This window comes from Caretta caretta, chromosome 20 (genome assembly GCF_965140235.1).
Source record: "Caretta caretta isolate rCarCar2 chromosome 20, rCarCar1.hap1, whole genome shotgun sequence".
In the NCBI taxonomy this organism is placed as follows: Eukaryota; Metazoa; Chordata; order Testudines; family Cheloniidae; genus Caretta; species Caretta caretta.
The window spans coordinates 560066-585221 of NC_134225.1; the positions used below are offsets into that span (position 1 = coordinate 560066).

Consider the following 25156-nt stretch of genomic DNA (forward strand, 5'->3'; position numbering starts at 1 on the left):
TTCAGAACACTAAAATATTTAAAGCCAAAGTGTAAACTAGGTTTATATGTAGCACCATGCACATTTATGGCACTGAATAAATAATGCAAGATCTCTTATATCTATATTCTTAGTTCATGGGATCATAATAGAGGAAATATGGTCTCCTTGCACATGCAGGATGCAGACCCCCTGTTGTATGATTTTTTTCAAGTTACTGTTTAAATATGTACAACAGCAAAGAGAATGCTATTCACACATGAATAGCTTTATTTGCTGGGGAGCATAAAGTTGCTGCTGTCTGCATGTATCCCTACAAAATAGTTGTTGCATTATAGACATTTGTCCATGACTTCAAACAAACTTGCTCCTTCCAAAGGCTCAGCAATGACACAGGCTGATCCTCTGATACTTGGGTTTCCATTTCAGAATGACTGCTGCTGAGCAACACAGCAGATGGCTTAATAGAGAGTTTGAATGGTACAATTATGAGGGGCGAGGGAATGCACTAATGGGTCTCCCTATGACAGGTATAACTGTCTGACTAGTGTTAGATTATCTTTAAGTTTTTCTTTACAGGAGTAAATTGGTTCAAACTGGGGATGTTTGCTGCTTTAACAAATTTTATCTCCATTTTGGCCTATGTAACCTTGTTGACTCCAAGTCTCTAAAGAGCATCCTCCATGTTGGGAATGTGAAGCCTTTGTCAATAGTAGGTCAATTGCCAAGGAGCATGCTAAGTGCAATGTGCTTTCCAAAGAGGCTAGATTCTCTGTTTTGATTCCATACAGACACGTCTTCTGCGTCCGAGGATGAGGGGTCGCTAAGGCGCCAGGCTGCTCTTTCTGCTGCATTGCATCAGAGCTTACAGAATGCTGAGTCCTGGATCAACCGATCTGTTCAGGGCTCATCCACGTCTTCATCAGCATCTTCTACACTATCCCATGGAGAAGGCAAAGGGACCAGTGGGACACTAGCTGATGTATTTGCCAGTACTCGAATAGGTAGGAGCTGGGTATGAACAGCAAAACTAAAACTGCTTCAAGTTTAGATTCTGTTTTCACAAAGTTAGAATCCCCCATTGTATACAGAAAATTTGTAGTAAGGCATCATTCTTTCTCCACTGAGCTTGGCCCCAGAGTTTGGAAAAGTGCACTTGGTCAGAGGGAAATAGGAGCCTGCTGGTGTAGAAAAGATCCCAGGGATGCACTTACAATGTTGACATGCTCAGCTGCAGAGCTTTCTTTTTGCACGTAGGTGTTGCTAATGCTTGCGACTACCTGCAGCTGCTATTTGCATAAACAGTGCTGCCAAATGTAGGGGAGTGACTTGGGCCTTCACGTTCTGTGGCATGTCACAGCTGTATCTTTTCCTAAAACAAGTCAGGGGGTTGGAATACTTTGCTTTTTAAAAATTCTACTTGCACTATTAGACTTTAATAATATGTTATCTTAGTATTTATTGTTTAAAAAAACAAAACCCCAGTGCACACAGCCATTCATGAGGGAATTGCAACATCACAAATGAAGATCTGACACAGATTTGAAGCCTTGACTATTTTCCAAGCTGGCTGTCCATGTTGCTGGGAAGGGGTGGGGGGAATTACAGATCTGGATACCCCAGGCTCTGTTTTTTGATGCTCTGAGGTGCTCCCTGCTGCTGATGCTGCTGTATGAAATTTCAGGGTTTGTTTTGCTCCATTGCTCATCTTTCCCTTTTATATGCTCTTAAGGTTATTACTGCAACCCAGGGGGATAGCTGTATCTGTGTGCTCTGTGCTTTGGCTTAATTGGTTTGGAGCAAGCAATGCATAGAAGAGTTGGTGATTTTACCAGCTTCACTTTACTCTGTTCCTTTGACATTTATATTGCTGATGGTTTTGTTTCTGTTTACTGGGATGCAAGTGGCTTTCTGAAATGGAAAACTGCACATAAAATGTAGTCAGTATAATTAATGCTTTATTGACGCACAGCGGCACTTTAAAAACTGGGGAATGCAAAAAAAAATTACAGTTGTGGAATCAGCATTCTGGTAGTGAATGAGCGCTGCTCGCTGTTCAGCACTTGTGTAGTTACTGTCAAATTAATACCTAATTTTCTTAGCACTTGTTTTCAAATGATGCCCAATAAAATCTTGTGCATGAATTAGTTTAAAATAAATAAAAGCAATCTTTTCATCATAACTCTTTGCATTGGCAACATGAAATAGATATGTTATTCAGATGTCAATATCTAAAATGGTATGTATTAGAACTCTTGCATAAACAATTTTATATGAGAGCCCTTTGGAAAGAGGAGTTAAAAAGTTCCTTCCTGGTCACCATTGCACAAAACACTACAGAACCAAGGTGTTTGTTTCCACTGAGCTTAGGAGAGCCATAGGGTGGGTACATCCCCCACCAGCATAGCTCCCAAGATGCACAGGAGTGATGCTCCTTTCCTGTATGCCTCCTCCTTTGCATGCCATAGGAGATGCACAGGTGTGGAGCTCCTGTCCTGCTGTCCTTAGGAAGTGGGTGACAGATTCCCCTCCTCTGCACTGCTGAGATCTGTAGGAAATGTGGGGGATCCCAGTGCCCCAGATCTGCTGGTACCATAGAAAAAGTCATTCACCAGCTGCATGGGAACTGCTGCTGTGTGCCTGGTGCAGTGGTAAGCTTTGTGCTTCTGTGCCAATCCAGTGCAGTCCTGCAGGGCTCTTGATTTTTCTTTTAAGAAACACAACGTTATACCTTTTGTTCTTTGTTTCCGTTAGAAGCTGAAATAATTAATATAACCCTGTATGCAAAATGCATAACTTACAGCATTACCATCAATGAAATACTGTAAGCATTAAAGAAACAGGAAATGACCAGTCAAAGTAATGTTCGTTAATATTCTGGTGCCCTTACAGATCACATGTTTGCTTAATAACCACATTGGTGTGTGAAAAATTCATATTCCCATCATCTTAAACACAGGGATCCTTGTTCATGCTTATGAACTTTCAACTTATCTGTCTTACAACTTTCATCACCCAGAATATTAGAGAAGTTGTGTAAGTAGTTTTACAGGCCAGTGTTAAGGTTGTTTTGTGAATCTTCATATATCAGTATTGACAAAGTGTGAATTACAAAAATAATGGGGTATTTATGAAAATTACCTTAGTTTGGTTATTTCCAGTCTGTTCAATGCTTATATTCTTTTATAGTCATGCTCTAGTTGCTTTACATAAGAGTTATATTTCTTCAGTAATATTATATCTGCTTTAACAAGGCATTTGTGTAGGACAGTAAATATTGTGAATATAATGCAGCCGCTTCTGAACTTTAACAATGCACTGCAACACAACGTGGCAGCTTAGGATAAAGTGAAAAATACCATATCCAATTAAACCCACAGAGGAGACTTAGCTAGACAAAATGCACTTAAGTGGAGCAGAGCCAGATTTAGCACTCCTGCTATTGCCCAAAGGAACTTGGAGTTTTGAAGGAATGCGAGTTGATCTCTATTTGACATCTCATCTGAAAGCCAGGACCTCCAGCAGCAAAATGCCCCCTAACTCAAGGCTCTCAGTACTGACAAACGGAAGGCCAGCATCACTTCATTGAGGCCTAGGTTTTTCTTGCAGGTCTATTATCAAACACTGTCCAGGTTCCACCCTGCTTAGCTATTGAAACTGAAGGGTACCACAACCCAGCATGATGTTTCTTTTCCAATCTCCTTCTAAGGATTACATCTATAACCAATGTTTTCCCTCTTGTTTAGTTTACAAATCTGTAACTCAGGAGGAAGTCATGCCTTGTGAGACATTATTACAGCTCAGGTTCTAGCAGGAGATAACACAGCAGCTTTCTGTTCCAGGAATTTGACCATCAGAAGGCAAATTTTCATCTAAAAGTACTTTTTTTTGAAGTATCTAGTGTCTAGAGTTTGCATTTAGAAATCACCCTAAGATGCTTTCACAAAAGCCAGGATAGCAGGGCAAAGCATTATTTTGTTATAGAGGACAGTAGTTGTTGGGTAATTGACACCTTACTTGGCCATTGGATAGTTGAAGGTGCACATTAAATTGAATATCAGTTTTCTCCCTTTTCAAGAGAATTTCTCCGTTCCCCCTGATGTCACTGCAACTACCTCCTCATCCTCTTCCTCAGCACGCCCAGCAACTATTGACCTTCCTCCATCAGGAATCGTGAAAGGCACGCACAAGGGATCCAATCGATCTAGTCTCATGGACACTGCTGATGGTATGGAACCTTTCTGAGTACCCACAAATGAGAGCATGGCGTGGGAGGAGCTGAACTTGGGGGTGGTGGGGTCAGTGACGTGTATGACTTTCAGAATGTGCTTATACTTGCTGTAGGTTCCTGAACCAATTCAGACTCACTACAAACACACTGTTAAGTTTAAGTGGCTGCAGTGTCAGCTGTTATATACCCCCAGACTGTGGACACTCCCTTTCTGTCTACCCACTCAGGAAAAAAATTTCTGGAGAGCTGAATAGACTTCACCGCACACCCTAATCTCAACACACTTAGCTCTGTTGATTCCAGAAGTCCAAGACTTTTGGCGCCAAGATTTTTTGTAAGTCACTTGCTCAGAGTTCTCGAGAGCCTACCTTCAACAGCTATTTTAGAGAATAACAGTTGCTTGGTGGGATGAAGCAGTTTTAATACTTCCCCAAACGTGCCTGAAACTAGGTTATAATTGCCTTTCAGGGAGACTGAATGTCTCAGAGGATGGGAGCTCAGAAGCTTTCTCTTCTAGATTGCTGAACCTAGATTGCTGACTCAGTTCCTGCCCTGTGATTTACATTCAGTGCCATCAGATGGCCTCTGAAGGGAATTTTCTTATAGGAGGTTTCTTGGTCTAGTTCCTGATGGACAAACAAATGAAAACAACGAACACCAAGGGCAGTCTGAACGGTAGCCAAGAATTGAATGGGCCCTTCCCACTGCTTCCTCCGATTGCTAGTGAGACAGATGCCGTGAGGGGATGTGTAGGGAGCTTGCACTGCTGATGTACTTTCAGGGCAGAATAGTTCAGTCCCCAGGGGTGCTGATGGAAAAATAACCTGGCACCTTCCAGTGCTAAATTTACTGATATTGTGGTAGGTAAATGTCAAGCATCAGGTACAGAGCTGAAGCTTATGAATAGTGTACTGAGAAGGAAAGGAAGGCCTGGATAGAACTCTTTGTGAGGAAGGAATTGATTTTTAAATCCAACAAAGATTAGTCACACTTAGGAAAACTGTTACTCTTTGGGTTGGGTTTTCAAAGGAGCCTTTATCTCCCTGCAACATCTAACTTCATGTTGAAGGTGCAGCTAGTAAGTGAGGGTAGCATTTTCTGTCTTTCTCTTCAGCTTCTTGCCTTTTGGTAACAAAGTCCAGAATTTATATGTGGGTTTGTTGCTTTTAAAATGCTGTTGTGTTGGAAGCCACACAAACTGAGGAGAGACTAATGAAAATACAATTCTTAACTACAGTTTTGGTACTATAAAGCTGATGATACTGATCATAAACTGTTTGGTCTAAGTCTCTGAGGTAAAAGTGGTGTCAATGCTTGTAATTCTTACAACACCCTCTGCTGGTCAAGTCATGCAATGGCACTGGCAGTTATTCTGAAGACATGCTAAATTGCGTGCCACGTTTCACAGCCCATGTAACGTACCAAAGACAGATGGGGATGAGACTTCAGAGAGGGAGGAGATAAGTTACTAACAATTTCTGCCCTCTTGGTTAAAATAGAACCAAGCCCAACAGTGTCAGTCTTAATTGGCCTTGGTGGTTAAGATTGTGCCTCTTGACAGGGCAAGTGGGCACATCAGGAGAAAATAATTTCTTGCGAAGGGAGGTAGGAAATTAATGTTGCTAGAGATGACAAGCTCATTGATTAGCTGAATTCTTTCCCTTCCCCTTTAGGTGTCCCTGTAAGTAGCAGAGTCTCCACAAAAATTCAACAGCTGCTCAACACCCTGAAACGACCAAAAAGGCCACCCCTGAAGGAATTTTTTGTGGATGATTTTGAAGAAATCGTGGAAGGTAACAACCAGCAAGAAATGCTCTTATTGCTCATGTGTTGTGAGCACAAACACATAATGTGTTTGTTATGCTGTTGTACAGAGTTGACTTAGAGATCGACTTCCTCTTTAAAGGTGATATGAGCGCCCGTGGACTGTCCGTGGCCGAGCTCCAGGGTAGACTGTAGTCATTAAAGTAATCCATTGCCCAGTGGATGGATGGATGGTGTAACTCTCCAGGGCTGTCAGTCCAGCCCCTTACACCCACACTATATTAATGCAAACTACTTAGACTTTTTTACACAAAGTTTAAATTGGTTTTGAAAGCCTAATTTCTAAGGTCACCTGAACCCTAATAATTTCCCAAAGGAAAAGTGGGTTGTTGGTTTTAGGTTTTTTTGCATCAGTGACTTCAAAGCAACTTGTGGCTTGTTGGTTCAGTACGGAGGAATTCCATTCTATTTCATATAAGTTTTTACTGCCCTCATTACTGCAGTTTCTGAGTGCCTTTCAATCATGCATTAAGCAGCCTGACTAACGTGTCACATGTGGTTTGTTCTCTCTCTCATCCTCTCCCCAGGGGGAATGTTGTTTGTGCAGGGCAGTGTTTTGGTTTTGGCAGGGTTTCGTTTGGGGTTTATAAATGTACAGGCTGCCTTGTGTTCTGTGTGGAACAGCATTTGTTTTCACTTCTCTTCCCTGCTTGTATGTGAGCTGGGACTAACTGGGTGGGGGGGGGATTTAATTTTCTTTCAGTCCCACAGCCTGACCCAAACCAGCCCAAACCAGAGGGGCGCCAGATGACACCTGTGAAGGGAGAGCCGCTGGGAGTCGTTTGTAATTGGCCTCCTGCCTTAGAAGCAGCACTGAAGCGCTGGGGGACCACACAGGCCAAATGCCCCTGTCTGACCGCACTGGATGTTACAGGAAAACCAGTCTATACCCTGACCTATGGTGAGTGGTATATTTCTGCTGCTGCATCGTTCTTACAGTGCTGGGGTGTGGTAGAGCACAAATTGACAGCTGGCAGCCAGATTGGAAAAGTGTTTGCCCAAATTCCTGGGGTGCGAGAGGTTTGTAGACAAAACATTATAAATCCAGCATGAGAGGGGAGATTCTGCAGACATCTTATTGTAATGAGTTTTCCTGTCTCTGGTGGTCAGTCTCCTCCTTGTACTGACTTCACACTGATACAGCACTGTAAATGTGCAGGACACTTTACAGCACATAGCATATGACCAGATCCCTTCCCTCAAATAGATCAGGGGAGGGACATGTGAACACAGGTAGAGGGAATCTTGGAAGCAGTGGATTTGAAGGGAGGATATGGGAGGTGGCATGTGACCCTGTTTGAGACAAGGTTGGAGACCATTCCAAGTACAGGGGGAGCATGAAAGGCGGAGCCAAGCCAAGAGTTGGAGTTAACGCTGATGGGCGCTGTGAGGAGCACAGGAGGACATGGAGCACGTACTGATGAAGTTTTCATTGTCTCTAGAAATAGTTGTAGATTAAACATCCACCTTTGCTCTTTGTTGCTGCTTAATTAAGAATCTGATCTGAGTCTGTGTGAAAACAGGAGACTGTGTTGCCTTCATGTCACTCTTGGATTTACCCAGTTTCTCTTTGTGATGATTAGCATAGCCAGGCAATAGCAAAACAGCTACTTGTGTCCTTTTTAAAGGGAAGCCTTAAATTTAATTTTTCTGAATCAAACTTGCATAAGGATTAAGTCCTGGGTATATCTAAAGGATTCTTGCAGGTTGGATTTGCCTTTGCACCTTCTTATTGTTACATGAAGTACTGCAGGGGGCTGGGCTTTGGATTTCTGGGTCCGTTCCCATTTCTGTCACTCATAGTCACCGTGGGCAAATCACTCAGCCTCTTCGTGCCTCCACTTCTGCAAAATCGGGCTTAGGATCCTTTAGCTGTTACTACTACTTAGGCTGTGATTGGTTGATGTGGAGTTGGCAAACTTCTTCCCTTTGTGTTTTAGGTAAACTGTGGAGCAGAAGCCTTAAGCTGGCCTACACGCTGCTTAATAAACTGGGGACCAAAAATGAACCCGTGTTAAAGCCTGGAGACAGGGTAATGAGCTTGGGAATGTTTGACTCTTCCTGTGAAATGGGAAGAGGGTGTTTTTGCATTGTCACTTGCCATGAACATTACAGTCTTGTCCTTTTTAATAAGGGCAAGTGCATGACTCTTATCCAAGGGGCCAGCTGTGTTTTAAAGAAATATTTCCAGGCTGCATGGAAAGACCCCTGTCCAGCCCTCAGAAAGAGAACTCCTGGGCTGAGATTTTCAAAAGTGTCTGGAGGAGTCCCTAACTCCCCTTTGAAAATCTCTCCTACACGATCCTCTCTCTCTAGGAGCAATGCCTGCAAAATGTCAGAGGTCTTACCACGCTGCTCTTGATATTAGCGAAAAGGTTCAGTTCACTCTTCTTCCCATTGTATGCATGTATATGTACAGAGATTAACTACAGCTGTATATGTATAGGAATATAAAAACACACACAGCCGTGTACATTGTGCAGAGCTCCCAAAGAGAAGACCTGTATGGGATGCTGTGCTAGAATCTGAACATGCATGACCTCCCTTTTAAAAATGCCTGAAAAGCTATGAAGTTTATCTTTGTCCCTTTCCCACCTCTGAAACTAAAATGCCAAAATTCCTCACTGGATCCTGATTGGAGGGTTGATGATCATGTCAGCATCATGCTAAAGAGGATATTTTACGATGGGCAAGTTGGTGGTATTGTTCATTTTAATAGACCCCACTTAAAAAAGAACCTGTAAAGAGAATTTGTCCTAATAACCTACTCTGGAATATCATTACTGCCCTTTTTGAATCCATACCCATGGGAGGATCACTAAAAAGTAAACTTCTCACATGCAAAGATACAATGCAGTAGGAATTGGCCTGTCAGAGGGGAAAGCTGTGAAATGAGCGAACTGTAATAATAAAAATCTTGGGTTGGTTTTGTAGGAATAACATGGCAAGGGAGTAAACGCTTTATTGAAAGAGGTTCTGCATTACACGTTTCTACCATCTACAAATTTGCTCTAAACCGAGAATTTGATTTTCGTAAATTCTTAATTGCTAACCATAGTTTAATATTTCATGTGTTAGGACAAAAGGGAGTTCAGTGGATTTTTTGGCAACATTTTCACTTCATGGGCTGTAGATGGGATCAGCCATTGAGATGACTTTAATTTTTTTTTTAATTAAACAGCGTAATCGCTGAGTATGTAACAAACCCAACTTTAATGTTGTGCCTCATATCTTCTCTAACCAAATACTTCTGTGAATTGTAGGTAGCCCTTGTTTATCCCAACAATGACCCAGTCATGTTCATGGTGGCGTTTTATGGCTGTCTGCTAGCGGAAGTGATCCCAGTGCCTATAGAGGTACCTCTTACCAGAAAGGTAACGTTGATGCATCTTAGAGGAGTGGATCGGCTGATGTGGGATGAAAACCAAGTCAGACCATCAGCCTCTGATTTGATAGCATTTCATAATGATCCACGGCGCCTTTTAGCAGTTCTTCTTCTGTACCAGCTCAGTGTGTAAGAATTATAGGCACGTGCCATTGCAGAGTCTAAAACTGTGAAAATTCTTTGGCTGCCTAGAAGAATTTTGCTCAACAGCTGAGAGAACAATGGACTTCCTTAGACACTGTGATGGACACATGTCTATAACCTGTCCTTGTTAATCTCCCTGCAGCTCCCTTCTGACTTCAATGGGAGTTGTGGATGCTTAGCACATCTGAAAAATAGACCTTTATTCCCAGTCACTTCTTGCTGTATAATCCCTGCTCCCAGAAGAGGTTTTTCCTAATGTTGCTACATTATTGCCATTCTAAAAGCTGAGAAACAATAGAATTTCATGAGACGAAACCATGGTAGCATAATAATGGTAACCATACATCAAGAGTGGTGGTAATGAAATGGTCGGTAATGCTGTGGGTTTCTAGAGCTTTGCTTTGCAGCCTCAACATGACAACTGCTGTGGTAACCAAATGAAATTAAAGCTTCTACCAATATTTGGCCAGTCAAGTCACTTGATCAGCTACTCATTCCAGTGCTTTTATCTTTGTGCAATAGGGTTAGTCAGTTACAGGGGGACAGAGAGGGTATGTTTATTATTTTGATGTATTTCCATTTTCATTTTTTGATGCTTGTTTGAAGATTTAGTGCTTTCCCTAGTGAAAATAAACCATGTGAATGCAATGGCTATATGCTGACATCCATATGAATAGGCCCATCTCATCACTGAAATCATCTGCCTTTCACCTCTGGCCATTAATGGTTATGCCAGTGCAACATTGTCTGTTTTTTTTCCTTGAGAACCAGAAACTTTTCCCAGTCTTCCCACTTGCATCCCTGGACCTCAGGATTAAGTGAAGGGAACAGACTTGCTCTCAGAACATGAAGTTATCTTCCATATTTTTACAATAGGTTCTCATTTTTCTGTGGACTTTTATTTGCTCACAGAAATACATCTGTCACAGCTGCTCAACCTGCCCTAGGGAACAAATTCTGTCAGCATGAGAGTCCCCATTACACCCAGCATGCCTTCATGATGCATATATTGTTTTCTAGAGCATGTTAACATATGACTGTATCCATATCCTCACTGCCAGACTGTGGTTGTCATTTGAGTTTCAAACCATTGCCAGACGTCCATGGGACAAATCAGATGAAACAGAACGTTGTTTTTTCCCAATGTGGTCCATAATGTTACCGATCCAGTTACCAGAGCATTACCGTGCCTTGATTTTTGGTAAGGGTAAAGTTGGCTTCATACTCTCCCATCATCTGGAACTCACAGTGGCTATTTTCTTTTCCTTCAGGATGCTGGTGGTCAGCAGATTGGCTTCCTCTTGGGGAGCTGTGGCATCACTTTGGCTCTCACCACTGAGGTTTGTCTGAAGGGGCTGCCAAAAACCCAGAATGGAGAGATTGTGCAGTTTAAAGGTTAGTTCAGTCACACTTTTGTTTTGACCTGTTCACCCCAGGGCTGAACTCTAAAACTAGCTGTTAGAAGTCAAAAGCCATGTGCTGTTTTGCTCTTCTCTGGGTTGAGTGAGCAAGGTTTGCAGTGGGGTCGTTGCCTTGTTTGGGACTATGAATTGTATGCACCACTGAGGCACAAACTTATGCATGTCTCTGACAGAGCCAGTGCATTGCAGTGTAGATTAGGATGAGGCCACTTTAGAAACCAACATTCTGCTAGAACCAGTTCAGCAGTGTTTGGAGAGAGAAAAATCATGGTCTCTTTAATGCTACATCAGAGCTATATTTATAAACACTGCAGGGTCAATTTGTGAGTGGGCGAAAGAGCCCACCACCGCTTGCAAGCCCTAGATGTACTGGTTCATGGGAAGAGGGATGAGTTTGTCTAGCTAGTGATCTGCCTTGGGTTGATTTGTATGTTTGCAGTCATCTGATAATCCTAAACCAAGCATAGTTGCTCCCCTTGTCAAATGACATCAAATTATCAGCGCAAATTACACAGCGCGTCATTTTCTATCAAATGATCCTTGTGGTTCTGTCGGAAGTAAACCCAATCAAGTCCAAATCACGTTTGGTTTTAAAGCTATGCATTTCCTTCAAATTAATTTGCATTTTGCTTATTTAACTTTGCTGCTGGGAAAACAAGCCCTAAGTGATATGGGCAAATGATCACTTCTATATTTCAGATGAATATAGATTCTTTCAGCAGATACAGGTCTTAAGGTTGCCTTTGATTTCGGCTCTAGGTTGGCCCAGACTCAAATGGGTTGTGACAGACTCAAAGTATCTCTCCAAGTCACCAAAGGACTGGCAGCCCAACATCTCAACTGCAGGAACTGAGCCGGCATATATTGAGGTGGGTAGTGAATGATGGTCAGAAATGAGCTTCTCTGGATTGAATTTAATGCACAGAAGCCATCAAAATGGTAGCACTTTCAAGTGAGCTGTTCCAAACTTGCCAATTTCCTGCCAAAACAATACACTTTTCATCATGTACAACTTGCCATGATGCTTGTTTTTAGTCATATACCAGTTTGTGACTTTATTTGTTTGCTGTTCAAAATGCAGAGGAAGACACAATCTCTGCTCCAAAGACAAGTGAAACAATTCATATACAGTGTGTGGGATGACTAGAGAGTGGCTTAATCTGACAGCACTGTAGGGTTGCTCACAGGAGTGTATCAGCACATCTTAGCTAAGGCTTAGTGCTGGGAGACTTGGTACAGTCCACCCTGTAGCTCGGGGGGGCTCCCCTGTGATCACATTTTCATTCGGTCTGTTTAATTCTGTTAGTACTTGGTAACATTCAGATTTCTGCCTTTGTTTCACATGGCAACACTTTGGATTGTTCACTTCTCACGGTATGGCCTGTCTTCCTCTGTGCATCCCAGTAATACTAACTGGGAACTACTGCATCCTAAATAATATCAGTGTTTGGGTGTCATCTACCCTACAGACTGCTTTTTCAGTTTGCCTTTTGTATCTTGGAGTCATCGTGGATAGTTCTCTGAAAACATCCACGCAATGTGCAGCGGCAGTCAAAAAAGCTAACAATGTTGGGAATCATTAAGAAAGGGATCGATAGTAAGACAGAAAATATCATATTGCCCCTATATAAATCCATGGTACGCCCACATCTTGAATACTGCGTGCAGATGTGGTCACCCCATCTCAAAAAGGGTGTATTGGAATTGGAAAAGGTTCAGAAAAGGGCAACAAAAATGATTCAGGATATGGAACGGCTGCTATATGAGGAGAGATTAATAAGAATGGGACTTTTCAGCTTGAAAAAGGGACGACTGGGGTGGATATGACAGAGGTCTATAAAATCATGACTGGTGTGGAGAAAGTAAATAAGGAAGTCTTTACTTCTTCTTATAACACAAAAACTAGGGGTCACCAAATGAAATTAATAGGCAGCATGTTTAAAACAAATAAAAGGAAGTATTTCTCCACACAACACACATTCAGCCTGTGGAACTCCTTGCCAGAGGATGTTGTGAAGGCCAAGACTATAACAGCGTTCAAAAAGAACTAGATAAATTCATGGAGGAGAGGTCCATCAATGGCTATTAGCCAGGATGGGTAGGGATGGTGTCCCTAGCCTCTGTTTGCCAGAAGCTGGGGAATGGGTGACGGGATGGATCACTTGGTAAGTACCTGTTCTGTTCATTCCCTCTGAGGCACCTGGCATTGGCCACTGTCAGAAAACAGGTTTCAGAGGAACAGCCGTGTTAGTCTGTATTCGCAAAAAGAAAAGGAGTACTTGTGGCACCTTAGAGACTAACCAATTTATTTGAGCATGAGCTTTCGTGAGCTACAGCTCACTTCATCAGATGTATACCGTGGAAACTGAAAACAGGATACCGAGGTAGTATGGCCGTTCTTATGTTCTTATTATGTTTGTTGCTTTCCAGTACAAGACTAGTAAGGAAGGCAGTGTGATGGGGGTGACAGTGTCTCGTATTGCCATGCTGTCTCATTGTCAGGCTCTGTCTCAGGCTTGCAACTACTCTGAAGGTGAGTAGTGTCACATGGTGGATATGTGCACGAAGGGGTGAAAGCTCGGCTCGCTGCAAGATCATTCTTTCCAGTGCTCAGTCAGATGGATTTTAAAAGTTTAAACTATCTCAGAAATTAAAAATCTTAGCTTAAACATAGACAAAGGTCAACCCATAATTATCTCCACCTCAGCCCACGCCCTGCCCAACAGGTTTAACAGAAAGGGACAAAAGGTGGGCTTTGCAGTGTGCATGGAGGTTTACAGATCCATGCCTTGGTGAACTGGGGGATGGGAGGAGCAAAATTGCACAAGCTCCAAACTTGAGGATCCTTTTTCAAAGAACATCATGCCACTAGCTCTCTTTCACTTGCATTGAAGGAGCTCCTGCTGGAATGCCTCTTCTCACCTCCATGCTGGCAATGCACACGCACCGTGGCCTCTCAGATAACCAGGTCCCAAACTAGTTTGAGCTTTACAAGTTAAATCCAGTTATGGAGAACAGAAATTACCAGTCATGATCTCAGAGCTCCTTTAATGAGTTGTATGTCATCATTTCTGTTTGACATGCAACTGTATTCCTTTTGGGAGCCATTCCATTCATTTCCACTGCTCCTAAGGGTCAGTCTTCCAAGGCATTTGAATGATGGCTCTATAACCTCTTTCCACTCAACACCTCATGTATAAGGAGGCTAGGACACTCCAATATTACAGTGATGAATGTGGTATAAAAGCCTAGAGATGCCAGACGTTATATTCTTGCAGCTGTCTGTAAGGTGTTCCTTCCCTTAAATTCATATTTTGTTTTATGTAGGTCTTCTGTGTCTTATCATTCTTTTTACTGTGCTCTGTGTATGCACCTGTGTGTACCTGTTTTGTATTATCCATAACAAGGAGCTTGGAATCTATTTAATAATGCATAAGAGGACAAACGGACTAGGCTAAACGCTTGCTGTTTGCATAATGCCGCCAGTATGTGCTGCCATGGAGAGGTGTTTGCATGGTGTCTAAGTACTGTATGAAACGCTTAAGAAATAATTGGCACTTTGAGTTTGCCAAGCTTAAGGGAAACAGTGATCTTTAAATGTTTGTAAAGAAAATGCCAAGGTGAAAAAACAAGAGTTGTGTCCTCCGCAGCTTCAAAGTTCCTGGCATCTGCCTGAAGGGAGCCACTTAGCCTGCTGGTTTGGGAGCCCAGCAGGAGCTGCCTCAGGGAGCTAACTTGACTTTGCATTGGGAAAGGGGCAAGTTCCAATATCAGTAATACAGCCGCATCTTCCCAGTTATCTGCCAAATTTCTTACATCACAACTTTCCTCTTCCAGGTGAAACCATAGTGAATGTTCTGGATTTCAAGAAGGATGCAGGGCTCTGGCATGGCATGTTAACGGTGAGCTGGTGCTTCAGGGAGAAAACTGGCAGGATGGTTGTTCTGGGTATTTTACTGCCCTTCCTGATTACAATGTGAAGTAGTGTTTGAGGAGGAGAGTTGGGCTTAGTCCGCGCTCAGATCCAGCTTTACGCACTTCCTTTGGAGTCAGTGCAGATCTGCAGGCAGGAGCAATAATGTCTTCTGCCTAGTCATCATACTCTGTTCATTCAAATGAGGCTTTGAAATATTAACTGCAGGAAGTGCACAAGCTTTACCAGGCATTGGGGAGGGAAAAGGGGACTCCCATCTCTGATTTATATCGGATATATTTTGTTGGCCCTTTCCCACAAATCTCTCTGCTTTCCAGAATGTAATGAACAAGCTGCACACCCTCAGCGTGCCCTACTCTGTGATGAAAACCTGCCCACTCTCCTGGGTGCAGAGAGTTCATACCCACAAAGGTAACAATGGCATTCCTTAAGATTCTAGCATGTGGCTTTCCAGACGAACATTTGTGGGGCACTGCACTTCTATTTAAAGCTTGGGAGCCTGCCTGATTGCTAGTCAGAATCCTACCAAGTGGCCCAAAACCCTGGATTCTCTTCGATGTGTGCATAGGGCAGGCCACAGAGAGCTTGATGCGGAATCCACAGGTTTGTATGTTGCAAGATGGTGCTGGTAGGCCAGGGGAATGGCATCAACATGCAGGGGCCGCTAACCCCAAGCCCTAGCTGAAACACATGGAGGGCCACAGTCACTCTGCCTAGTATGTAGTAGCAGTTTTGACCTGGTAGTGTGGGTGCCCTACCTTCACCTCCCGTATCAGAGGAGAATTCCATCCCTGCAACCTCTGTTACTTAACCTTCAAATGGGCAAAAGGATTTGCGTCTGTGAGCTGAAGATACTTGCCCTAATGGGAGGATACTGGTGTTAGGCCCCTGCAGCTTCACTGAAAAAAGCATTCAGCAAATGGTTTTATTTGTACTAACTTCATTTGCTCCCTTCGTTTGCAGCGAAGGTGGCTTTAGTGAAGTGTCGAGACTTGCACTGGGCCATGATGGCTCATCGGGACCAAAGAGATGTCAGCCTGAGTTCTCTGCGGATGCTGATTGTAACTGACGGTGCTAATCCCTGTGAGTATTCCCTCACATGGCTGCCATGAGAGAGGTTCCTCTGATCATGTTTTCAGTCACTTCCATGCATGGGCGGCAGGTGAACCCCTGTTTTGGGGAGGCAAGCCCGCTGGCCCCACCCCTTCTGCCCAGGGCCCCACCCCCAAACACCGGAGCCCCGAAACCCCCCTCCCACCCTGTAAAAGTAGAAGCCCTGACCCGGGGGGCCCCGAGACTGGAGGAACCCCACCCGCCCGCCCCAGCCACATTGGGCCGAGCCGCCAACCTCCCCAAGCACTGGCGAGCCACCGGCTCCCCCACCTGCCAGAGTCGGGCCGAGCTGCCAGCCTCTCCCAGAGCCAGGAAGGGCTGAGCCACCAGCCTCTCCCAGCGCCGGGCAGGACTGAATCTGCCGGCCCCTAGCACCAGCTCCTCCTGCCTCTGAAGGCCCCGCCAAGCCACTGGACCCAACACCTGAGGAGGAGGGACATGGCAAGCAGCAGGGACAAGGGTGTATGGAGTGCAGGAGGCGGTGGGGGTCACGGGGAAGGGCTGGGGCCACCGTGGCCCAGGTATCCAGCAGCAGGTCGGCGGCAGCGCCAGGGAAGGCAAGGCCTTCTCTGGCCTATTTTACCCGCCACTCACGCTTCCGTGTACTGGCTTCTATCAGGAGTAAACTGAGGCAGCTGTCTGACAGTCCAATAAGGCAGGCCTCAGTGCCCCAAGCACAAGGGTAAAGGATTTCAGGTTCCACACCCAACCCAGAGTTCCCCTGCCACTTCTAGGCTTGTACAGTCACTTTTTCCTATTTTTAAAATGCTTCTCTCCAAGACCCACGCAAACAAGGGAAACTGCCTGACGCTACAGGGCAAACAGTGCAATTCATGATGTCAAGAGCCCTCAAAATCTTACCAACTGTGTCTCTCAAATACACAAACTGGGAATGTATACAGGGAATCCTTTCCCCTAAACTTTCAGTTACAGTAACTATAGATGAAAGGTGTTCAGACAGAAGGGTGATTTGTGTTGTGTTGTTGGTGTCCCTTCAAGTGTGAATCTTAAGGATGGTATTGCAAGAGGTGATAGGAACAGAGGACTTGGCCAGGCAGCAGGGACAGCTGGATGCTCTGGTATGTAATATAGAGTATTCTGGCAGAAAAAGATTAAAAGGTTAGTGCAGTGATTTGTCTAGTGGGCAAGAGAACAGGAATAGGCACATTAGCTGGCAATGGGGTGTGAGTGGTTCTAAATTGCACACAGGGGATTTGGGTTTTTTAAATGGTGTTGAAAGAAATGAGCAACAGATCTTCATGGCATGCTGGTGATTATGGGGCTTAATGAATGTCTGTCCAGATGGCACTGACTGGAGGAGTGAGATTTGAATACTGGGAATTGGTCCTGCTTTGAGCAGGGGGTTGGACTAGATGACCTTCTGGGGTCCCTTCCAACCCTTATATTCTATGATTCTATGATTCTATGAATACAATTAGGACTGTTTTGGATTTGTGTGGTGGAAGGAAATGGAGCCAGTGGACGTGCGTTAGTATGGGGGAGACGGGGAAGATGTTTGTCATCCCTGAGTATCTCTATATGTACTAACTCTGGAACAGGCTGGGAGGAAGATTGTTTGGGCCTTAGCCAGCAAGGCGTTAGTTTGAAGTATGAAGTATCTTTCTGATTTGGTCAGTTCTGTACCAAAACTGATCCCCTTACGGTAGGGTTAGGTGCATAAATGCATTAGCTTTCAAAAAAGCAAACCTGGAAGTTGTTTGAAAGAATGTAGATGGAAAGTTGCCGTCTTTTTTTTACCCATGCAGCAGTTGAGCCCCTTAAATCACAGCCTCCATTCTGAGGCTTTCCCGAATAGTAGTATTTGTTGTCTTGTACATAATCTTTTGTACAATACTTCCCCAAAAAAACTTTTTTAGGGATGTCCAGGATTACAGAAATACAGTACAACTTTATAATGAAATAGTGGCTGCTCTGAGAAAGACGTACTGGTGTCTTATTACTGTTATAGGTGACTGAAGTCTACTTAGGCCTTTTAAATATTCTACTTTAATGACTTAGAACCCCAAGTTCCATTGACTTTCAGTGACTCACTTAGGCTCCTTAGTGCCTAAGTTACTTTTGAAAAATGTGCCCTTAGTTAGAAATGAGATTGCAATTCACAAGATCCCTAAATAAAAATGTACTACTTACTTCCAGGTAATTTCTAAGCATAATTTTTTTTTTCAATTTCAAAAACTGTTTAAAATGTTGTCTTACCTTCTAGGGTCTGTTTCCTCATGCGATGCTTTCCTGAGCTTGTTTCAGAGCCATGGGCTGAAACCTGAGGCAATTTGTCCATGTGCCACATCTCCAGAAGCCATGACTGTAGCAATACGGAGGTACTGCGGTGCATTGCATCCTGCTAACCTATGTCCATATTCAAGGGACATGTTAAAAATATGTTTAAATAATTTCCTTTCCTATATTATAAGTAATTCCTGAGACTACTGAAACTGAGATAAATTTGAACTTTTTACTGTTTGTTTACTCTTTGCATTTTCAGCTGAGGGCAGGAAATAAGGAATAGTCTGTTTCCATTTGTTGACAGTTTTTAGTTTCACTTTCAGGCCCTTGCAGGGCTTGAGCTGGAGGAATGTTTGAGGGTTTTTTTTGTTTTTGTTTAACTATTCCCACTGGAATAAATTAAAAAAAAAAAAAAAAAGACAAGTCATGGAAATGTTTCTTTTGGTCCTAGCTTTTACTTTATTCAGCCTAAATATTTGGGTCATATAAGACCTGCCAGTGTCCCTTTAAATAATAGCAGTGTGTTTCCTTGTGTTGTGAATTGTGCTATAATAGGTGATCCCAGCTAATGTTTGTTCACATGCATCCAGTGGGGCTTCTTACATGCTCATAGTGATACACGAACTATAGTGCTTGCTTGAATCAGGGCCTTGAAGAATTTTCTCTCAAAGCTATGAGTCTTTGCTCTTCTTTGTCTAGTAGTTAAAAGCCAGTAGCAGAGTAGCTCCTGGGAGAAGCAGGCATTTATTTTCTCACTTTTGCCAGCAGTTGCTGGTGTGGGGCTGCGCTTCTCTGCGATAGCGTTATACGTTGTTTTGGGGAAAGAAATCATTCTCATACTCTGTTCCTGTCCATTGCCCCTTCCTGCAGTAAACAAAGCAAGAATCAGCCAGCCTAGGAGGTGGCCCCTGCAATAGATTACCCTGAAGGCCAGATGGAAGAGCTGCTCCACAGGGCTTTTGGCTGGTTTTTGCAGTGCTTGTACTGGCCTAGGACTAAGCTTTTCCAACTCCCTTATCAGCATGGCTCTCTCAGCTGGTATCCCTTACTCTTCCCCAAATTAATTCAGTTGTGAAATGGGATTTCAGTATATGTCGCAAAATGATACACAGAAGAACCCAGAAAAGCATCCTTATGTCACTGTGTGTATGTGTTCCCTGTCAAGGCTTAATGATGTCATGTGTTTACTGATGTTTCAGCATGTCGGTTTGTTTCCTTCAAGGCCTGGTGTCCCTGGGGCACCCTTGCCCGGAAGAGCCATCCTGTCCATGAATGGGCTAAGTTATGGTGTCATTCGTGTAAACACTGAAGACAAAAACTCTGCTCTCACGGTACAGGATGTTGGCCATGTGATGCCGGGAGGTGAGCATGCGCAGGGCCTTGTATTTCCATAAACACCCTTTGGCAGATGGCATGGATGTAGCAGTTGGAGCTGGGGCTGAGAGTGAACCTCTGGGGCTGAGACTTTCAAACCACCTAATGGGTTCTGGACATGCAATGCTCATTTAAAACAAACGGCAACTGAGCATTGAGATCCCCAAGACAGCTCTGAAAATCTCAGCCTTGGTTTCTGTTGTTGCCTCTGCTGACTTGTGAGTTGCTGGGACAGCTGCTTAGTTTTTCCTCACTTCATCTTACCCATCTGTGAAATGGACAGAATACTTCGCTCCTTCGCAGGGGGTTGGAGGGTCTAGTGTTTGTAAAATATTGTAAGATGCTTGCATGGAAGTCCTGATCTTTAAAAGTAAGTTATTGCCCGGGGCTCAGGCAAATTCAGTAGCATATTCCTTTGTGTTATGCTCTATGGCAATGCAAACTTTGAAGCTGATCCACGTGGCACACAGGTTGGAGTGAAGCCTTTAATTTAAGGAGCACTACCCTGATGAAATGTCCATGCATGTTCAGCTCCAGGATTCACAACTTTTTCCTGCTTGCCACTACTTAATAAAAAGTTAACCATTCTTCACACTTAAATGTGTCAGGTGGTTTTAAAAAAAAAGGCCCCTGAGCACTGCGTGCTAAGTTGTGTAACAGAGTGTGCTTTGCTCTAGGAATGATGTGCATTGTGAAACCTGATGGATCTCCTCAGCTCTGTAAAACAGATGAGATTGGTGAAATCTGTGTCAGCTCCAAAACAGGAGGGATGATGTATTATGGGCTGGCCGGGGTGACAAAGAACACGTTTGAGGTCTGTATCATATGGTAGATTTTTGCCTTCTCTTGTGTCGCTGGCTTTCTCCTACTGCCTTCACTGTGGAATTGATTTTCCTGCGGAGGCTTTTGATTTCTATAACAACTAATAGTGTTAATATTTGGGCTGTATATATGGGAAAACTTTCCCTAGAAGGCTTGTTACAATTAGAAATCACCTGCACTCCTTTTTTGCTAAGATTTCCCACCATGCAGCAACAATGACAACAGTAAGAGCTTCTACTGCAGATAAATGTACTAGCTTCCTGCAAAAATGGGAGCATCAGACATCCACTGTTTGCTCTACTCCAGTTCATGGTATTAGATAGTTTGCAAATAGAGTCCTCATCTGCATGTCAGAGAGAAATCGGTGTTTTATCTGGGCTTCTGGCAGCATAGTGATTTTTCTATCCCAGTTAATGTCAGAGGTAGGATTCAGTAAGTGAAGTTCACTCCGGGGGACACCATGCTGGTCATTTGAGACTTTCCAGAGGAAAACCCAGTAGCAGGAGAGGATTTATTTCTCAAAATTCATTTGCATCTAGTGTGACTCTTGCTGCAGCACACTGATGTGGGAGGGGGGGTGTATATCCCAGGATGAGAGAATCAACTCCCTCAGTAGCCTGTCTTCTGTTTCAGGTTATTCCTGTCAACTCGGCTGGTTCTCCAGTGGGCGACCTGCCATTCGTCCGCTCAGGCTTGCTGGGGTTTGTTGGACCTGTACGTCATATAGCTTTTGTGCTTGGATTGATGGTTTTATCTTGATGTTAAAACTAATGGCTTGAAATGCCAAAAAGAAAAGCAGTTGGTGACCAAAGCAAACTGTTAACTTGCTGTGACTGTTGGGGCAGGTGCCTGAGATTGCTTGCCCCAGTAGTAACTTGTTTTTCCAATATATTACCCTAATACAACCTCATTGTAAGCATTGTGTGCCAAACCACTGAGCTTTACTGAGCCGGAGCAGGCAAAGTTTTTTCAAGTTTTTCACAATCCCATAGTTGTATCACTCAACTTCATGGCTCCGATTTTGGCCACGCCCACACTATTCAAGAGGGAATTTCAAAATATATTGTAAATACCTGTGACATGATTGTCTGTTTATAAAAAATATTTCAAAATGTAATATGTTGTCATCTTGCAACAATAGTATTACTATCTTGCAAGATAGTAATCAGCCCATAGTTCTTCATAAGCTAAACCAGACAAAACTTAGTTTCCCAATTCTAGCACAAAAGTGCTATAATGTTTGGGCTCTATAATTGATTCACACTTGTGCAGTTTTAGAATAATGTAGATGATTTTATCCAAATTCTCTTTCATAGAAGCCAGTCTAAAAAGAAAGTGCTGTTAAATCTATTTATAACAAATGCGTTTGAGCTAACAGTGCACAAAAGCAATCACTAAAGATGCATGAACTAGCAAAGGCATCTGAGTATCTGTGTCCTTTACCTTTCAGGGTAGCTTGGTGTTTGTGGTTGGAAAAATGGATGGCTTGCTGACAGTTAGTGGGCGCAGACACAATGCTGATGACATTGTTGCAACCGGATTAGCAGTTGAATCAATAAAGACAGTCTACAGAGGAAGGTTAGTGGTAATGAAACCCAGCTCTTTTTTCAGGCTTTGTCTGTGTCTCTTAATAAAACATGACAGGGTGGTTATGTTCTGTGCTGCCTGTTTTTTCTTAACTGGGTTACTTTTTTGACCTCAGTCATAGAAAATGTTTCCTTGACTGTTCAGTTTCCATGGCAGTGGCAACATTGGATCAGGCCTGGGGTCTGTCTAATTCAGTATCCTTTCTATGACAATGTTTCAGCACAAGCTACTTCAGAGGGAGGTGCAAGAAACCCTGTAGTGGGGAGTTCTGGGATAACAGCCCCTAGGGAATGTTTCCTCCAGATCCCCAATAGTTAGTGGTTGGCTCATGGCCTGCAACCAGTTGGTTTGTATCTCTTTCCCAGAGATCTTGGATTTTATTTAATATTTGCTGTGGATAGTTTTCAAAAGGATGTCACATCCCAGTGACGGCCAGTGGGAGTTAGGCTGCTAGTTCACTTAAGTGCTTTGGAAAATTTTACCCTTCTCTATCCTGGCATGTTTAACATTTAGCAGAGGCTGGAATGGGAACATGATGGCTGGAGCCGGAGAATAGAGCGCTGGTGTGCATGTAGGAAGCTTCTCTGCGGAGTGGGAGTACTCACTTACCTGGCCAATATGATCTTTACCTTCCCTGTTGCTGTGGTTTCAACTTCACCGTCTCCTTTCTCCCCTGCCCCTGGAGCTTTGAAGTTGTTCCCTAGCTAGTGCATAGAGTCAGTCTCTTTCCTTGGATCTCCAGGACTTCAGTGTTCCCAGGGAAGTGGGATGGTAATTCTTACCGATCCACATTCTTTCCCTCAGGATTGCTGTGTTTTCAGTCTCTGTATTTTACGATGAGAGGATCGTGGTGGTGGCAGAGCAGCGGCCAGATGCTTCTGAAGAGGACAGTTTTCAGTGGATGAGCCGAGTGCTGCAGGTAAGAGCCCAGCTACCTGGGTGAGAGATTTGGGCTTGTGTGTGCACACCTCCTCCCTTCCCCCACCCCCCTTCAGCACGTGGACAACTCAGATGACATTAGCGTGCCTCAGACCGATGCCACTTTCTGGCCATCCTCATGATTCCCCTTGGCAGAAGATGGCAAGTTGGGTGTGTAATGTGCATTGGCTGTACTGACCGTGTGTCTTGGAGGTCCTGGAAAGGCAGCAGAGGCTCAAACTAATGCAATCCTTAATGAGGTAGATCAGCATTACCTTTGTTACACAGGCAAGGCACAGAAAAGTGAAACTGCCTTCTCAGTGCCCCAAAGCAGAACCTGGATTAGAACTCGGGGGTCTCTGGCTCCTAGCCCCATACATCATGCTGGTGCTCTAAGAACAATTCTTCTTTAAAGATGCACTTGTTATCAGCTGAGAAGCATTTGCAGCGGTAAGGTGTTGGGAACCATTTGATAACTGAAAATAGGTAAAACATCCAAAACAGTTGGCTCTTAAGAAAATGGTGTATGCAGGATGAGTGGCAAATCCTGGTTTTGGAGTTTTTGCTTGTGAGAGAGTAATTACAGGATGTTAGCTATATTCACTGATGGGAGAACATACACTGATCTGAGTAATATGTTAAAATGTGTGAATACTGGCGAGAGGCAGAGGCTGATAGTTAATTCCAGGGCTGAAGAGTCTGCAAAATAAACCCTAAACTCACTAGAAACAGATGAGTCACCAGCTTTCGACAGATTGAGTTTTGAGTCATTCATGACCAAAAGTTGGTGGTGTGGTTGGGATGGATTGTAAAGGAGGAGACACTAACAGGCTCTTACTCATTTCCTAGTATTCCACAGTGCCCATGTTTATAGTCTGGCTGGGGTAGTGTGCTCCTCCTGCCTTGTTGGTTTTGGAACCAGGGAAGGCACCCAGAGATTAGCCTGTTGCCTGCTCCATTCTGCCACTCTCTCCATGGGCTATTTACACTACAGCTATAGTACTTGCCCTCCAGGTAATGTATTCAAGGTGTGTTGCTGAAGGCAGAGGGCAGCGACTCCCTCCAGGTAGCCAGGAATTTGTCTTTAAAGCTCTGAGGGGCAGCAAGAAGACTTCTTTCAAACATCCATTTTACAGGTACTTGGTAAATCAAGCAAGCAGTCAACACTGCTGCTCTGAACAGCTGTGTACTGCCTTTGCTGGCATTTGCTTATGGCGCATAAGTGAGTGACGTTTTATGTTCTGATTTTGTTTTTTACAAACAAGATGTTGTTTGTATGTATTGCAGTAGTTGCTAGGATTCCCAGTCATGGCCCAGAACCCATTTGTGCCAAGCACTGTACAAATACAGAACAAAGTGATGGTCACTGCAGCTAATGAATTTACAAATACAGGAAAAGCTCCTGGAATTTGTCAGGACACCCAATAATACTAGCTTCTGCCCAGTTGAGCAACTTCTTCTTTTCTGTCTCTAGGCAATTGACAGCATTCACCAAGTGGGCGTATATTGTCTTGCTCTGGTACCAGCCAACACTTTGCCAAAAACTCCTCTCGGAGGGATCCATATCTCTCAAACCAAACAGCACTTTTTGGAGGGCTCGCTGCACCCGTGTAACATCCTCATGTGCCCGCACACATGTGTGACCAACTTGCCAAAACCCAGGCAGAAACAACCAGGTAACTCAGAGTGTTTCTCTCCTGGCGAATGCTGGCAAGTGCTTGAATGCAAGGGGTAAACTCAGAACCTTTTTGCCTCAGGCCTAGAAAATTAGGCTAATGGCTTCACTTGTGTTCCCCTTGCTAAGATGTGTGTTAGCTGCTGGGGTTTGCAGTGAGACTCTTGCACCAATGGCAGGCCTGGTAGGGTATCAGTTTGTCAGAAACTCATTTCAAACCCCATCCTAGGTAAGGCTCACTACCCTGATGAGCAGGAGGCCTCTGAAGTAGAGACTGGTAGCCCAGCAAGAAATCCCTTCTGCACTTCCAGGGTTCTCTTCAACCACCCTTGTGGCTGCCATGCTTCTCGAGGAGCCTGGTCTTGGGGGGCAGCCTTCCACTCTGCTCACTCATCCTCATTCCACTTGAGTGCACACCACATGCTTTACAGGAGGCTAAGGCTAGCATCACCTCCTTGTAGGTCAGGTTATATGCTGTAATTCTGGGCTGTTGGTGCAGTACTTA

General features: G+C 43.8%; 1 protein-coding gene across 2 annotated transcripts in view; it reads left to right on the top strand.

Annotated features, from left to right (window-relative positions):
- Window positions 1–25156, top strand: part of DIP2B (disco interacting protein 2 homolog B) — a 131086-nt gene that overhangs the window by 80114 nt on the left and 25816 nt on the right. The window contains exons 5-23 of one of the 2 annotated variants that reach the window (XM_075121577.1): window positions 771–983; window positions 4058–4207; window positions 5884–6003; window positions 6738–6935; window positions 7975–8066; window positions 9298–9408; window positions 10835–10958; window positions 11744–11853; window positions 13415–13517; window positions 14822–14886; window positions 15236–15329; window positions 15882–16001; window positions 18256–18370; window positions 19498–19637; window positions 20327–20463; window positions 21105–21185; window positions 21922–22049; window positions 22863–22977; window positions 24451–24652. In XM_075121577.1, coding sequence (XP_074977678.1) covers window positions 771–983; window positions 4058–4207; window positions 5884–6003; window positions 6738–6935; window positions 7975–8066; window positions 9298–9408; window positions 10835–10958; window positions 11744–11853; window positions 13415–13517; window positions 14822–14886; window positions 15236–15329; window positions 15882–16001; window positions 18256–18370; window positions 19498–19637; window positions 20327–20463; window positions 21105–21185; window positions 21922–22049; window positions 22863–22977; window positions 24451–24652 — 2418 coding nt within the window. The remainder of the gene's footprint in view (window positions 1–770; window positions 984–4057; window positions 4208–5883; window positions 6004–6737; window positions 6936–7974; window positions 8067–9297; window positions 9409–10834; window positions 10959–11743; window positions 11854–13414; window positions 13518–14821; window positions 14887–15235; window positions 15330–15881; window positions 16002–18255; window positions 18371–19497; window positions 19638–20326; window positions 20464–21104; window positions 21186–21921; window positions 22050–22862; window positions 22978–24450; window positions 24653–25156) is intronic. The other variant, XM_075121578.1, reaches the window with a different exon arrangement.